The 16,211-nt window shown below is 40.7% G+C and overlaps 1 protein-coding gene across 2 annotated transcripts; it reads left to right on the forward strand.

Annotated features, from left to right (window-relative positions):
• Positions 1-71: 71 nt before the first annotated feature.
• On the forward strand, positions 72-11,924 carry ZC4H2 (zinc finger C4H2-type containing). Of its 2 annotated transcripts, none has more exons than XM_017743015.1 (5): positions 72-320; positions 5,899-6,070; positions 7,310-7,482; positions 8,621-8,783; positions 9,919-11,924. In XM_017743015.1, exons 1-5 carry the CDS (start codon positions 307-309, stop codon positions 10,030-10,032), a joined length of 636 nt encoding a protein of 211 aa, XP_017598504.1. In that variant the 5' UTR covers positions 72-306; the 3' UTR covers positions 10,033-11,924. The 2 variants fall into 2 exon arrangements, with proteins under 2 accessions (XP_017598504.1, XP_008640001.2); XM_008641779.2 differs by lacking the exon at positions 72-320 and adding an exon at positions 405-2,980.
• The last annotated feature ends 4,287 nt before the right edge of the window (positions 11,925-16,211 follow it).

Genomic DNA, 16,211 nt, shown 5'->3' on the forward strand with positions numbered 1-16,211 from the left:
GCACGGGGCACGGGCACGGGGCACGGAGCACGGGGCACGGAGCACGGGGCACGGCCACCACCGGCTCACCGCTGGGGAGGACCGAATCAGGGGAGCAAGCCACGAGGTGGCTGTATGGTCGGGCTCCGGAAGAGAATGGGAAAAGGGAGACAATTTCCCTTGGTATTGTCCCCTAGGGACATCCGATCCCCTTGCTGAAACAGGAGGAGGAGGCTTAGGGAGGGCAGATAGGTGCCAAGGAGTTTATAAAAATACTGTGTTTTCCCAGTTTTGCAGGTCACAGGGTTGGAGGATGAAATAAAGGACATGACCAAATCCAGGTATATTTAGGCATACCTTTGGGATGGGCCAAGATTAATATATGCAGGTACTTAAACCTTTAGCTATGTAGGATGCTCTGGCGCAGGATTAACAAAAATTTGCAAATACTTTAGGTTTTGCTTAAAACATTGATATTTAAAGACTAGAAGATCTGAGGGCTAGCATATAGTTGCTTCCTATCAGTTTCAGTGTTGCTGATGACTGTCGTCAGCTTTCCAAAGCATTCTGAAACCAATACCAGCTTTCCCTTGAAATATTAAATACCAGTGTTACTGGGGTGACCCACTCATAGGAAAAAATCTTGCAAAAGGGAAGAGTATATTTTGAAAGCTCAAAACCCCAATGGGATACAGAAAGAATATATTTCCATTTAAGAAACTCAGTAATTTAAAGCAAATTTCAGTACTTGGGATGCACCACTTTGAATCATCTATTTTCTGATATTTAGGTTTTACAACACTGCTACACATTCTGCTTATGGTGGTGCCTAATCCAGTAGCGTATTAACCCAAGTTCAGTTCTGTTGTGTGTTTTACTGGGGGCTCTTCTCCACTAGTCTTTAATCTCTGATATTTCTTGAAATGCTATGTATTTCATAAAACATGTTGCACTTTTTAAAAAGTGCAGTTAGAATATTAATATTTAATAGTCCGGTTATAAGGACCCTACATTGCATCACTACATCCGGACTTGTAGAATTAATTGCTGTAGCTGGGATGATTATCTAGGGAGAAAAAAAAACATTCTTCCAGTTGGAATTGTTCTGAACTAGATTTGTTGTCATAATGCTAATGTGCGTGGACTGATGTTATACTGTTAAATGGAAGCAGCTTTTTTTTTGCACAAAAATTCAATCCTGTGCTCATTGAAGTAGGGGAGTATTTTAGCCTTGGTTTCATTCTGCATGACACTGCAACTTGTTTTGAAATCTATCTGCCTGTTAGTTTTTGGTTTAAAAAGGATCAAATAGAAACAAGGTTGAATTTTTCAGGATCAGCTGAAATATTTTTTCAGTGTCAGTTTAGTGCTTAAGTCCCTTAGCTGTCTTTGGGAAATCTAATCCGCATGCTGGGAAAAACTGATTGTTATTTGGATCCCGCATATCAAAGTTTGTAAACAGCACCGGAATAGATAATACGTATCAGTGCGGTGATTTCAGGTCATATAAAGACTGTCTAACCCACTTTGTCTAGGAGAAAAATTGAAACACAGACATTTAAACACCCGACCAAAGCCATGAAGCACAAGTCGAATGCTACCAATTTATATGTGCTGGGACTGCAAGTATCAAACTTTGTGACCACTTTGAAGTGCTTTGAAATGTGGAGATGTAATATTTTCTCTCCTTTTTTTAAACATGGAGAGAAAAATAATTGCTAATGCTTGCGAGTAGGTTTACTTCCTTAGAACTTCCAACTAATTTATAACACTTTGTGAAGTGGTTTTCTTAATGTCATTCAAAGCAGAGTAAAGTAACAAGTTGAACTTGCATTTTCCTTTTCTACCCCCAAACTTTTAGCTTAGCCTGTAAAACCAGAAATTAAAAAATTGGATAAACAGTGCAAAAGTAGGCTGGGATTCTCATCACTTCTGTTCGAGAGCATTTGCCTTCTCTCCCTCTTATCCTCACCCTGCCTGCTCTTGCTCCCTCACTGTCTTAGCAACAAGATTCACTGGCTGACTGTAGCTAACTTGTCTTCTACCCCCTCAAACCAATTAGTTCATCTATTTAAATCATGCATCAAAGAAGCCTGCCCCCTTTGAGCACACAGCTCACTTAGGGCTCAATCCTACAATCTTCAATTTTTAAGGCAGCAAGAGTTTGCAATTGACTCAAATTACGTGAGGATCAGACCTTTTATATTCTAATTTCTTTATAAAATCTGTAGCCTGATGAAGAAGGTGCTGATGCTATCACTGTTTTCCTTCATCTACCTTTTTCTTTATTTGAAGAACACAACAATATAGGGAAAAGTCCTTAAATAATGGAGAAAATAACTAAAACATCTTCTATTCACAAAACATCTTCTATTCACAACTCCTGCTTATTCATTATCTGTTCTAGAAAATTGCAAAAATTGGATTTGGTGAACAAGCAGAGCATTGAGTAGAAAACTCAGAGCATCCAGGAGAAAACAGCATTGTAGTAGTAATGACTACAGCATGCCTTTTTGTCAAAGCTTTTAATCAAAATCATGAACCCATCAACAGTCTTTTAGGGCATATTTTAACGAAATGCTACACGTTGCACAGATCTCAGAAGGAAGCCTTCTGCTCTTTTTGCACTCCTAACAACCTTTGACATAACGAGGTGTGACAAATTGATTTAAAATGTAGTTGCAGGAAGAAGGGCAGGCAAGCTTTGCTCTGCCTTGTGGGTGTTGTAGTCTTCGTGCAGCCTCTCTGCCTGGGCAGCAATAGGAACCTGGACTCTAAGTCCCATAGCTCCCACTAGAGTCTACCGCACAGGCTCAGAGCCCATATGCGAGGAGGGGGTGACTACATTGTGTCTATTGTATGTTTTTTTGGTTTGGTTTGGTTTCGGTTTTTTTTTTCCCCTGGCATTTTGTACATTTCACCGGAGGTGTAAAGCGGGAGTAAAAAGCATGGCAGATGAGCAAGAAATAATGTGCAAACTCGAGAGCATCAAGGAGATCAGGTATGTTTGCTTTGTGCCCTATCGGTTACATGAAGCAGCTTTTTCCTCGGGGGAGCGGAGGAGTTACATCGATCTGAAAGTAGCTATTGTGCTACTGAGGGAAAGAAAACTACCGCTGAGTTTACGATGAGAGCAGAAAATGCATTTTTCTAAGCAGGGAGGGAGCATCCGCTGCTGGGAATCGCCGCTGGAATGCGTAGTGAAGGGCGGTAATGGTCGTGTATTTCCAGAGCACTAGCCCGGAGTGATAACACGAGAAGGCGGAGTGCGCGGGTGGGAAGGGCTGAGCAGCCCCAGCGCAGCTGGGGGGAGTGGTGTCGGGCCGCGGGTGTCGTAGGGGTTTGTTTGTTTGTTTGTTTGCTCGCTTTTGAGTCGTTTGAATTAGTATTTCATATTCATGAGGCTCTGTGTCTTGAATCTGTTATTTTGCCCCACTCCCGGGCTGAGAAAAAAGGGGGATGGCAAGGAAAGCAGAGTCTGACACCCAGAGCCGAGGGCGGACGTGTCCTCGGGCAGGACAGGGCTGGGCAGCGCTGCTGGCACCGGCGGAGCCCCACCGGAGTGCAGGACAGCCATCCATCCATCCATCCATCCATCCATCCATCCATCCATCCATCCATCCATCCATCCCCCGTGGAGGGCGGCATTAGGGCCCGCCGGGGAGCGGTGGATCCGTGCGGGTGAGCAGCAGAGCCTTAGCGGCTTCTCTCCCCTGCCCTCCCCTTCGGCCGAAGGCGGGGAGGCGACCGAGAGCACCCCGTGGAGACCTCCCTACCTGCTGCTTCTGGCCGCCGCCCGGGGCGCCTGGGGATGGGGACACACCGGACCGAGGCTTTTTCTGCCGTTCCCTCCTGCCGCAAGGCCGGAGCTGCCTCGGGCTGCCGTTCATGCAAGGCAAAACACCAGGAATTTGTATATAGCGTCCTTCATAGGGTGAGTTGCAGGATGCTTTGGAAGAGGTGGCTCATAAAAAAGCCAGGCACGGTACGGCACGTGCCCGCATCGGGGACATTCTTCATAACTTTAGGTAGGGCATTTCCACTCCTTGGCTTAGGGCACCGATTTTCAGGATTGGGCCTGAGCTGTCTATTTAGTAGGAAGTGGTGCATCCAAAAGCCAAAATACATTAGAGAGGACAGTGATTTTGAATGTAGCTGGGATGTGGAAGGCATGCTGACTGGGTAACCCTGGAGCCATGAGAAGTGTTTTGGGACATGACAGCCAGAGAAGGGCTATCAGAGAGAGAGGAGAGAGGGCTGGCAGTGAAAGCGTTACCTTCAGCAGTGCGTGCAGGTGACCGCAGGGACTTCTGACTGGTTACAGCAGCTCTAAGAAGCACACTTTATCCATGGAAGAAGTGAATTAGGCAGCAGAGTATGGGCCTCAGCTTTCTTCACACAATACCACAAAGGTGAACAAAGATCAAGCAAAAATATTTGTCTGTGTAATGCCCCCAAACTACTTGTAGAAAGAGGCGTGACAGTGTAAGAACAATGATTTTCTACTCAACTGGTAGACAGGCTCTGTTTTAAAATACAGATCTAAGTATGGCCTACTACAATTTGTGGTCCAATTATTGTAACTTAATTTAAATTTTTTTTTTCAGTGAGAGTGGTATTTGGAAATTTACAGTGCATTCAGTTTTCTGATCACATATTCAAAGGTCACATATAAACTGCACTTAACAGATTTTTCCTATTATTTTGTAGCATAAGGTAGTGCAAAGGTGATGTTACTAGCTTTACGATGAAGTATCAAAATAGTTGCTTGAATGTATTTTAAATTTCAGTGTCAAGAAACCAGTCCTACTTGCAACATTGATGTCTATTTTGAGTCACCTTTAACAAAATCTGATCAGTTAAACCTATTTATTGATTCCCAAACCTTTTTAAAGGAGCTTGCATTCTGTGAAGAATTTCCTTCAAAATAAACATGAGAATTTCTTATGTTTACAGATTCACCTTTGATAGATTTAGCAACTTTATTTTAATCTGCATTCCATGTATTCTATAGACAGAGGGGAAAGAAATCTTCATGATCAAAAACAAAGAACTTGCCCATTTGTGTAGTTGATCTCTATCAAGTATTAAAGGCAGCTGGGTTTTGAAGGGATGTAGGAATCTGATTTTGAATCTGGAATCTGATATCTATATCCATGTCTGTATCTATAGATAAATACATATAATCTGTAGTCAAGGGAATACTGTTTTCAGTAAATAATTGTATGCCCACAATCCAAACATATATGCACATGTTTATTTATATGCATTAAATACTTCCACAGAAATAACCCAGTCATAAAATTAAGTAAATACCTAAAGACTCAGCGTTTTGACTGAGAGGAGATAAAAGAGGATGAAAGTTAATTTACTGATGAGAGATGCAGACACGTCATAAATACAAGAGAGGAAACAGGAGTTTTTAAATTGTTTTGTTTTTAATTTCCTTCATTCATATTATCCCTGCCCAGACTGCCTGCTTCTGAATACATATTGTAGAAGTTATTTATGATACTGTTTTTATCCCTTGCAGCTTTATAAACTCCTGAAGTGAGAGAGGGAGGAACCCAGGTCATATTACTAGCTATGACACTTGGAATATGTAGCCATAATTAATTGTCCAAGTGACTGACTCTCCTTTCTGCCATGCTCTGTTAAAACCTGACAACACTCCATTAATTTCATAATTCAGTAAAAGAATTCTCCTACCACTGAAAAGCTCAGCAAAAGAGCTGGGATTAGAATTCAGTATTCTCCTTGTACCTCAGCTTCTCTCAGACACATTTAGTCTCACTCTTGTCTATTGCTGCTATTGCCTTCTTTCATCTATCTAATCCCATATAAAATGACACTTCACAAAAATATGTTTCAGTGACTTACTGTTGCTTCTCTATCTTTTTAACTATCACTGGGATTCAGGAATAAGACTTTGCAGATGGAAAAAATCAAGGCACGACTGAAAGCAGAATTTGAAGCCCTGGAGTCTGAGGAGAGGCACCTGAAAGAATATAAACAGGAAATGGACCTGCTGCTGCAAGAGAAGATGGCCCACGTGGAGGAGCTGCGACTGATCCATGCTGACATTAATGTGGTATGCAACAGCCCAGTTGCAGACAGTCTAAGACACAGCTGGATATGGATCATTCCACAAATTGTGGAATTGTGCACAAGTGAACTGTCACTGGTTCAATCATAAAGACTTTACAACACCATCCTAGGATCCTACAAAAAGTGCAAAGTACAGTTACCTCAGGATAATTGGTTTTTTCCTTTGTAGGGCAGGATGTTTTATAATGTTGGCATAATAAACTGAGAGCATAGATAACCAAGCCTGCTATGGCTGTGACTTTACCAGTAGCCACAATAATATCACTCCAGCTGTCCTGTAGAAAACAGTTCTTCCTGTTAGTCTTTTCTCATTTAGCACCCAGAAACAGAAACTTTGGCAGGTAGGTGGGACTAAGAGATTTTGAGAAAATACAAAGTATTTGTTCAGTTTGTAGTACGAGCTGACCTTCATCACTAAGTGGAATCACCAAACATCAAGAAGCACCAGCCTGAAGGGAATTAATTCAAATAAGAGAAAAAGCAATTTATAAACAGGGAAGATTAGCAATTAGAGGGACTAAATGGGTAATATATTTTTAAGTACATTTTTTTAATGTCATGTTAGGGCTCTTACATGGGGTTTTTAGCCTGAAGGTATCTCTCTGTTGCACCAGAAGAAAAAAGCTCCAACAAGTAAAAAAGTACAAGCTATGAACTGGATGTGCAGACTGCATTTATTTATGACTTCAAATGTCTGTTCCCCTGTCCAGCTGCATAATCTCAGCCTCTGTTTCATCCTCCCCTCTTTTTCCAGTCAGATTGTCTTTTTCTCTGATGCTTTTCCCACTTACTGCAGTAAGAGAAGCAGAAACCTTTCCTTATCTTGTTTGGTAACTTCTACAGGTCAGTGTTCAGGTGTCTTAGAAACACAGAAAATTAGTTTATACTACTTTAAGCTCTTTTTAATATCTCTTAAGATTTTTCAGTAGCTCCTCACTTGCTGACTTTATTTGTAGCCTGTCTCTCTGCTTTTTCTGTTGTTCAAAAGGTGATATAGGTTGAGTGCAGCTTTTTAACATGAAAATGTGTCTCATATGTCACTTTCTGTTGCTTCTCCTTTGCCCATTTTTCATCCTCCCAATACTTTAAGTGTTTGCTTTACTGTTGCATTGTCTCAAATCTCTTCCAGTTTGAGTGAGAAAAATCTCTCATTTCTGATGCAGTCTCTGGCTCAGTCAGAGAGGAACAGTTCTTTAAAAACATGCCCAACCTCCTGTTTCAGATGGAGAACACTATCAAGCAGTCTGAGAACGATCTTAACAAGCTCTTGGAATCTACTCGCCGGCTGCATGAGGAGTACAAGCCCCTAAAGGAGCACGTAGATGCCTTGCGAATGACTCTGGGATTGCAGAGGCTGCCAGACCTATGTGAAGAGGAAGAGAAACTGTCCCTTGAGTAAGTCTCCAAAGCAAACATTATCTGGCTTTATGCTTTCTCTCATTTCTACTGGTCATTTTCTCATTTTACTTTCGTTGGTAGGTGGAAAAAAAAGAACCCAAGAGGTAAGCATGAAAAACAAAAGTTAACAAGAAAGGGATGTGGAGGGCATGTATTTGATAACATTCAATCTGAATTTGTTCCAAGTTAAATTTAAATTACTCCAAACTGCAAACTCTACATACCGCATGCAAACATTCAAGGGTGGTTGGCCTTCTAGGTTTTATTCTATATGTTGCTTTATCTGTCCTTTTCCTTTTCCCTGAAAATTACTTGTCTAGCAAGCAGTAGTAGGAGGCAATACAAGAGAGGGATACAAACCAAGTATTCTTCAGTCGGTTTGTGCTGCTGCTAGTCAGAATTTTACTTTTTGCTGCCTGCTCATGGCAGTGGCATTTAGCCAAGTACCTGTGACTGTCAACAAGTAAGTTTCCCTGACATGTGGAATAGATTTGGATAATAAATCACAGTCTCATTTTTACGTATAACCTAGGCAGGGGAGAGTGACAGAATTAGCTACTATTCAAAGAGACAGTGTCCTTTGTTTAACAGATCAGTTTTAAACACAAGGGATGTTTTGATAGGCATATATTTCTCTTCATGCCCAGCACAATTAACATAGTTCTCACAGGCACAGAGTTTTCAAGGTTTCCTTTGTATTTCTGTAGAAATGTTGTTTTATATTCCAAACACCTTGACACTACAAAGAATGTATTAATGTATTGTGTACAAAAGTTATTAATTTTAACAGAATAAGATAGAAAAACTGTTTGACAGAGGTGCATCTGCAGCTGTTGTCTATGTTTTTCTATACATGTTGTCTATTTTCCATCTTACTAGATTTATATCCAGTTGTACATCAAGATGCCTTAGAAGCTTATGGTCTGGAATCTGGCTGAAGTGTAAAAATGCAGAAGAAAATACCACTATATTCTATTTATGAACTAGTCTATGTGTAGGTAATTTGGCAGTTGACTCTAGTGTAGGAACATGATAGGGAAATGTGATCCACTGTATTTTAACACAATATTCTTTACAGACTAATGAAATACTCCAGAAGGTGGTTACATTTTTTGTTTGTTATTCTTTTGTCTAGCTACTTTGAAAAGCAGAAAGCAGAATGGCAGACAGAACCACAGGAGCCTCCCATCCCAGAGTCTCTGGCTGCAGCTGCAGCAGCTGCCCAACAGCTGCAAGTAGCTAGGAAGCAAGATACCAGACAGACAGCAACTTTCAGACAGCAGCCACCTCCAATGAAGGTCAGGAGATGAAATGTGCTGGGTTTTCTCTTTTGTCATTGGAATGCATTATGTTTATAAAGTGATCAGTATTTGCAAAAAGGAAAAATTATGTGTCCTGATTCCGATTTTCCTTGCAGTGGTTCAAAACAAGAGCAAGCGGTAGACTTAAAGTAGTAGCACCAGTCATCAAGGGTTAAGGATAAGAATCTTTTAGGACAAGAATCTTTTAGGACTTAAGAGTCACCCTCAGCAGAGGTGTAGGCAGTTCCCTTCCTCTTGTGTTTCACATGGGAGCAAGGCACATGAGAAAGAAAAAAAACCTTGGCAAAAGGAAAAGTAGTAGCTCTTAGTTAATGCCATATGGAGTCATATTAAAAGCACTGTACGTATTTTATGAGGGAAATTACCAGTGGTATAAATTACCAGGAAAGGTGATTGTTTCTGCACTTGGGATCTTCAAGAGTAACATGTAGGTTAATGTAACATAACCAAGGGCACTTAAGTGACAGTTCTACTCAGCTCATTCTGTAGTGAGAAGAGCGAAGTAGTTACATAGGGGCATTCATCCCACCCATGTTCCAAAGAGTCACTAAGAAGGCAAACTGATGTAGGTACACTCCAAAGTAATATACTTACTATTTGTAGTTAGGCAGTTGAAAAGCCTTTCTGCAAGTAATAGGCTTCAGTCGAATGTGAATTAAAGGACTTAGTATGGAGCAAAAGGGCAGAGTTCTGTACCTTGTGTTAAATATGTGGAATTCATCTAATCACCTGCTCCTGCCTTAAGTTCTGTGACATTGCTGTTGGCCATAACTGTAACTTCTCTGACTCAGTGAGCTATTAAGAAGGTAAACACCTTTAAAACATCACTGTAACATTTAACACAAAATAGAATTCAAAGTTATTCGTACATGTATGAACCACGTGTCTGTGGAAATGTAGTTTAAATTCAATGAGATGCTCCTGTTTTTCAGTTGGCCTGAAATTACTGTACAATCCACATACCTAGATTGTATAGAATGTAGCACCAGTTTGCCTTTGAAGGCAAAAAGCCTTATTTTTTTCTGTACTGTTACTTAGAGTATGATACTCAATAATCCGTGTAACAACACCACTTTGATGTTTGTAACAAGAGGCTGCAATTGCATTTCAGGCGTGTTTATCATGTCATCAACAAATCCATCGGAATGCGCCCATATGTCCACTCTGCAAAGCAAAGAGCCGATCTCGGAATCCCAAAAAGCCCAAGAGGAAACAGGATGAATGAAATCCAGAAGATTGAAAAGCTGTGTGACCTGTCCCAGTACTCTTCCAGTAGAACTGCAAATTTGCCCAAACTTTACTGAATTGCAGGCTCAAGTATGACCATCTCATTGTTTTCTATTTAAATGCAATGTAAGCACAATGTTCCTGCTCTAAGTTCCTTCCAGTCTTTAGGATTTGGTTTTAGGAGACTAAATATTACTGGTGCTACAGTTTAACATTTCAATTGTTCCATCTTTTGTACTCCTAAACAAACTGGAATTCTTTGTGCAAGTATCCTAAATGTCAGGCTATTTCTATTGACCAAGTGTGATTACCACAAATGCTTTTTTGTTCTCTTCTTAAAAAACAGATGTTAGTAAAAGATTATTCTGTTTTCTCCTGACAACAGGAGACTATTTGAAGTGCTGAGATAGCAGACTGTCTGTTTGTTTCACTGAAAAACAATTTGTTTTCCAATCTCATAAGACTGGGTAGGTTTGGGTATGCAATGGAACTCTTTTTAAACAGGAAATGTTCAGGGAAAACGAGATTTGTTATACAGAAAATCAATGCATTAATGACACACGTGGGTTTTGATTTACTGAAGTTCGATTGTACCGTTCCCTCAAACTTGACTTAAAACTTGGAAAGGTGCTGGCTGTGTATAAATTTCTAAAAATGATGTAATTTGTAATGCTTTAACATCTTAACAGGTTATTATTTTCAGCAGTCAAAAGACTGATTGACTTAAGAACAAGGCTGAAATGAACTGTATCAGTGGTCCTCCCTGGCTCTATGGCCAACCAGCACACTGTGGTTCTCTAGGAAACAGGCATGACATATCTCAGATCTCTATGTGCACAGACTGCACATCAGCTATTCTGCAGGTCTTCTGTTCCTGGTTTCTACAGCCAATATCTGGCAGACATATCCTCCACTGGCGCATAGGAAAGTTTGGGAACATGCATGAGGAACAGTGTCAGCTAAAAATTGTGTATTTCACCAGAGACAACAAGCTTTGGTGTCATTGTCTTCCCTCAAACAAAACTTCTATTTTTTTGTCTTTTAATAGGTCATTTTCAAATAAGCTTTACTTCAGGCCAGTTTGTTTTCTTGTTCCCTGTGAGCCAAAAGAGCCCTGACTAAAGCATCTGGAGTAGATCACTCCCTGTCTGTCTTCCCTTTGTCTCATGCAGTGTAACAACAGTTCTTCCAATGGAGAGGATGGCAGTGCCCCACTTACAGAACTGGCACTTAAAATTTACTCATCTCTAATCCAAGTTTTGTGACCACTTTTGTTGCCTAAATTGATCTAAAGTATTTAATATTCTTTTCACTAACTTTGGGATGCAGGAAGTGCTTGTTCACATTCTTCTCTCTTTAGCCCAGATTTCTCTCTACTATTATGTTAAAGTGGTTATATTGGGAATTTGGCTTGTTAGATAGGAAAAACAGGGAAGCCCCAAGTCTCTGCTCAGAACTTTGCCAAACACTGACAACTGTAAGAAATCCACATGATGCAGTTTTGCTGGCCAAATCACATATGTCACCATTAATTTCCTAAGTCTGCCACAAAGTACACAAGTCATTTACTTAATATAGTCCTAAAACTTAAGCCAGGTTCAGGAGATACTCCCCCATTTTAATGTTACATAGTCAAATAAACATCCGTCAACAGCAGACAGAATGTGGACCACCTGCCCCTGAAATTATGTGAAGTGCAGATTCTGCTAGCTGAATTACAGGGATTTGGTCTCAGATAGCAATAATGGAAGATAGTCTGACTCCATGCTCCAAATGGCAATAGTGTGTTATGCATGTTTTGTAGCACAAATACTGGATTCTACTGTTTTAAATGTCAAAGTGTCCACATGCTGTGTGCCCTGTTCAGAGCAATTCCTATGGAGTTGAAGGTAAAATGCACAGAGTTAAAAGTATGTGGGCTTCCCAAGGTGCATACATGAGAGGAGCATACTTTGATGGTAGTTGTACATAAATTTAAGAAGTAGTGACAATGGAGTGGGTGAATGGTCTGCAATGAAGTAGTGTGAATAGAAGGATTAATTTGTAGACACTTCAACTTACAGTTCTGAAATAGGTAGGGTTAGTCATAGTTGTTCTCACTTCGCTGTTATTTTGCCAGGTTCTTTCTTTCTTGGGAGATCTCTGAACTTAAGTATACTTAAGGATGCACCATTTACTAATTTAGTACAAGAGTTTTGTATTTTTACTTTTTTAAACTAGTCTCATGTGCTCTTGTCGTTTTACAAGGTGAGGGTTTTTTGTTTTAAGTGAATATTAAATACTGTATTTGCATCAATTGTACTAGTATTTACAAATTTTCACATCCTTTATGAAGTTCTGCCATATGAAAAGCATGCAGTGCTGAGAGTGAGTGTAACTGAAGATAAGTCAGCAGGGTGCCATGGCTGCCAAAAGGGCCAACCATGACCTGGGGTGCATTAAGCACAGCATTGCCAGCTGATTGTCTCACTCTACACTGCACTGGTGAGGCTTTGAGTACTGGGTGCAGTTTGGGATGCCTCAGTGCAAGAAGGACACCAGACTGTTACAGTGTTCTACAGATGTGTGACCAAGATTACAAAAGGTCTCAAGGACAAGACCTCTGAGGAGTGCCTGAGGACACTTGGCATGTTCAGTCTGGAGAAGAGAGGGCTGAGGAATGTCATGCAGCCTACAACTTTCTCAGGGGGGAAGCAGAGGAGGAGGTGCTGATCACCCTCTGATGACCAGCAGCAGGATACGAGGAAATAGAATGGAGCTGGATTGAGGGAAGTTCAGACTGGACACCAGGAAAAGGTTATTCTTCGAGAGAGTGGTCAGTCACTGGTGCAGTGACCCAGGGAAGTGGCCAAGGCACCAAGCCTGTCAGGGTTTGAGGAGCACCTGGATGACACTCTCCGCCATACAGTTTGATGCTAGGTAGCCCTGTGAGGAGCAGGGAGTTGAACTTGATGATCCTTATGGGTCCCTTCATACTTGAGATATTCTATGATTCTAGCTCTTTCAAGGAGATAAAATATGTATGATGTATTAGGGGACCATGGGGTGGGGGCAGGGAGGGAAGCAGTAAACTGAAGAACTCTTCTTGTGACAGCCCCAGGCTCTTTTCTCCCAGGCAACTTTCTCAAGAGACTGGAGGAATAATTACAAAATATTGATTTCTTGGTTTTCAGACAGAAGAGGAAGCTGTCTGAAGTACAGTTCTTACCACAAGTCTACTGCATTTTTGTTTCATGGAGCAACAATGGCTTCTTCCTTTGTATCTAAAGTCTTTGTGGATACTTCTTCACTTAGTTTAAATTTATTCTTCTTTTTAAATTTATTCTTATAGCCACAATGAGACCCTCCTCAAAGCTTAGAAGACTTTTATATTACTAAAGTCTGGTTTAACCCTGTCTTTGTCATTTGATTTTTAAAAGGGTATCCAAGTGACAACAAAATAACTGGATTCTCTTGGTATGGATGGCTTCCAGGGTCTTTTCCTGATTCATCATTTGCCTTGAAGAATAGTCCTGTTGTTCTGCAACCAAACAGAAAAAAACCAAATAAAATCCCATGCCTTTCACCCTGCCACTGACCTTAAGCTCACCATAAAAGGATGCAAACACTGTACTGTATCTAAATGCTTTGCTATAGAAATTTTCATACCCAAGCTGGGGTGGATCAGTTGTCCAAACTTTAGTGCCAAGGACACCATTAATTACAGAGAAAATGTAAGGCAAATTTAAATACTTGCACTTCCTGAATTCGACTGTAGCTTTCTAAACAGGACCCTGACTGAACCCAACAGTGGCTTCAATTTACATAATCTAAATTTGAAAGAATAGACATTGTTACTTTAGTCAGTGTTACAATAGACAGTGTTACTTTAAAAAGCATACTATTCAAGAAATTAAGACTTCACTAGCACTTTAAATAAATAAAAGTGCTTTATTCCTTTATTGTACAGTTTTCTAATGCCTCCAGCATATGTTTTCATTTTAGTATTTAGATATTCTAGCAATATCTGGTGTTTTCACTGGCTTCTGTGTTTTAAGTATTTTACTCCTGTGCCTTGTAGGAGTAACAGTGTGAGACCTGTTTAATTTGTCTGTACAGTCCTTTTTAATAAATGTTTGTTTCATGTCATGCCTTCTTCTTGCAGAGTATGTTCACATCTGTTATTTGCTTATGCTACTAAGAAGCAGCCATAGCCCAGATGGTAAAACTCAGCTCTCTGATTTTACAGGATACACTTAGCCACAATTCTATTGTACCTTTGTAGAAACTTGATGGAAATAAATATGGGGAAAGAAAGATCTCTTCTAATAATCTTTAGAAAATAGAACAGAAAAGGAGATAGCATGACAGGTTTTAGCCTAGCCAAACTTCTCAGTTTTGCCTTCTAAAGTTAAATTTGAAAGCAGCAAGAAACACAATTCCTTCTCCAAATTAAGGTACAGGATAGCTGCTTTCTCAGGAGTCCTGCTTTGCCGTTAGGACATTATATCTACCAGTGCTTGCTAGAAGTTGTTTCTCTCATCAGACTGAAGACTGAGGATCTTATGTGAGCACCCCATAATCCAAGTCTGTCAGGAAAGCTCACAGATGCTGTATAGTGAAGGAGGTGACCAACTGCATGGTAATGAGAACAGTTCTGAGAAACAGCATAATCCATTGGCATAGCTGGATTCAGAGAAGAATGTCTATCCCAGACCTCACAGAGCCTGGAACCTGTGAGTGATTAAATATAAGAGGCTTTTTTTTTTTTACGTAGATACTGTCTTCAAACACACATAAACCACAAAATCAAAGAAGTACCACAATCTTCCATTGTACCATAACTAATCCAAGACAAAATAAATAATTTTGATATCTGTTCATTTTGTTTAGCAATATGAATTGTTCAGACTTTGAAACAACCTGCCCTAATTTCTGTTCATCCTGCTGCTTTTTTCAGTTTCTTAATCCTAATCTCAGCTGTAACATTACTTGTAACAGTAGTGAAAAAGGTAATTCACATTCATATCTTCCTAAGAACTAACCCTGAAATATTCCCTATAACTAACATCAGCTTCCATCATATTTTCCTGGGCTTAGCAGGGTCCTGCAGTAAAATGAGCCTCAAACCCCTGGATCTTCCTAAATCTAATATTAAAGTCTAGCATTAAAAATCATCTAATGTATTTCAAGGAAAAAAACACAAAACAAAGCACCAAAGCTTGTCCCACCCTTAAAACCACTACTTAAAAATTTCTATTGTGCTCTTCAGGCTTTACTTCACTACTCTTTATTTCACTTACTCTTAACTTCCCCTCTTCACTCTATTCAAGTGAAGTGGTTTAGTGGTGGACTTAGTAGTGCTGGGTTAATGGTTGGACTTTGATGATCTCAAACTTCTTTTCCAACCTAAATGATTCTGTGGTTCTTTATCTCTGTCCTGCTCCCTTTTTTCCCCCCCTCTCTTGCTGTTCCTCTCTCCTTTTTCTTGTCCCTGTCTTTTCTGTTTTTCTCTGTCCCATTCCCAGCCTTGTGCTTTCCCTGAACACCCCCACCACCAAGCTGGCTTCCCCTTCCTCTTTCCTCCTTCCTCTTTCCTCCTTCCTCTTCCCTCATCATGGGCCCTGATGCTCGTTTTTGGTGAACTTCGCTTCTGTCCGGCAGCCCATGGCTCCAGGAGCTGACCAACTGTCAGTTCCCCTCCAGACTGACCAGCGCTGCTCCGGAAAGAGCCACTGAGGTGTCCCAGGGGCAGGGGCAGCATCAGGGCCCCCAGGTGACAGAGCAGACTTACTGAAGGAACTTGTCACACACATGACAGAATAAACCCTTATCGGCCACCCTTGCCCTCCCTTTGCACTGGGCAGGAGGTGATGTGCAAAGACAATCGCATGATGGCCTCCTGGGCCCCGGCTGTGGAGCCTGATGGCATCTCTGGTCCTGTACTCATAGTTCTTAGATTTTTTATGTCTCTGGGTCACATTGTTTGTTTTGCTTGTACAAATACAGATATATAGGGGCTTGGAAATACAAATATAAATTTTGTACATATAAATTATATAAATGAAACAAGAAAGGGCTTGAAAAGGGGAGAAAATATGACCTCTATGAAGGCAACAGAAAACGCTCCGTGTGTTCAGAGGTTTTGTGTCACTGTGACAGTCCGAGCTCTCGGCTGGGCGCTGAGGCGCTGCTGCC

The sequence above is a fragment of the Corvus brachyrhynchos genome, unplaced genomic scaffold (assembly GCF_000691975.1).
Source record: "Corvus brachyrhynchos isolate BGI_N302 unplaced genomic scaffold, ASM69197v1 scaffold220, whole genome shotgun sequence".
In the NCBI taxonomy this organism is placed as follows: Eukaryota; Metazoa; Chordata; class Aves; order Passeriformes; family Corvidae; genus Corvus; species Corvus brachyrhynchos.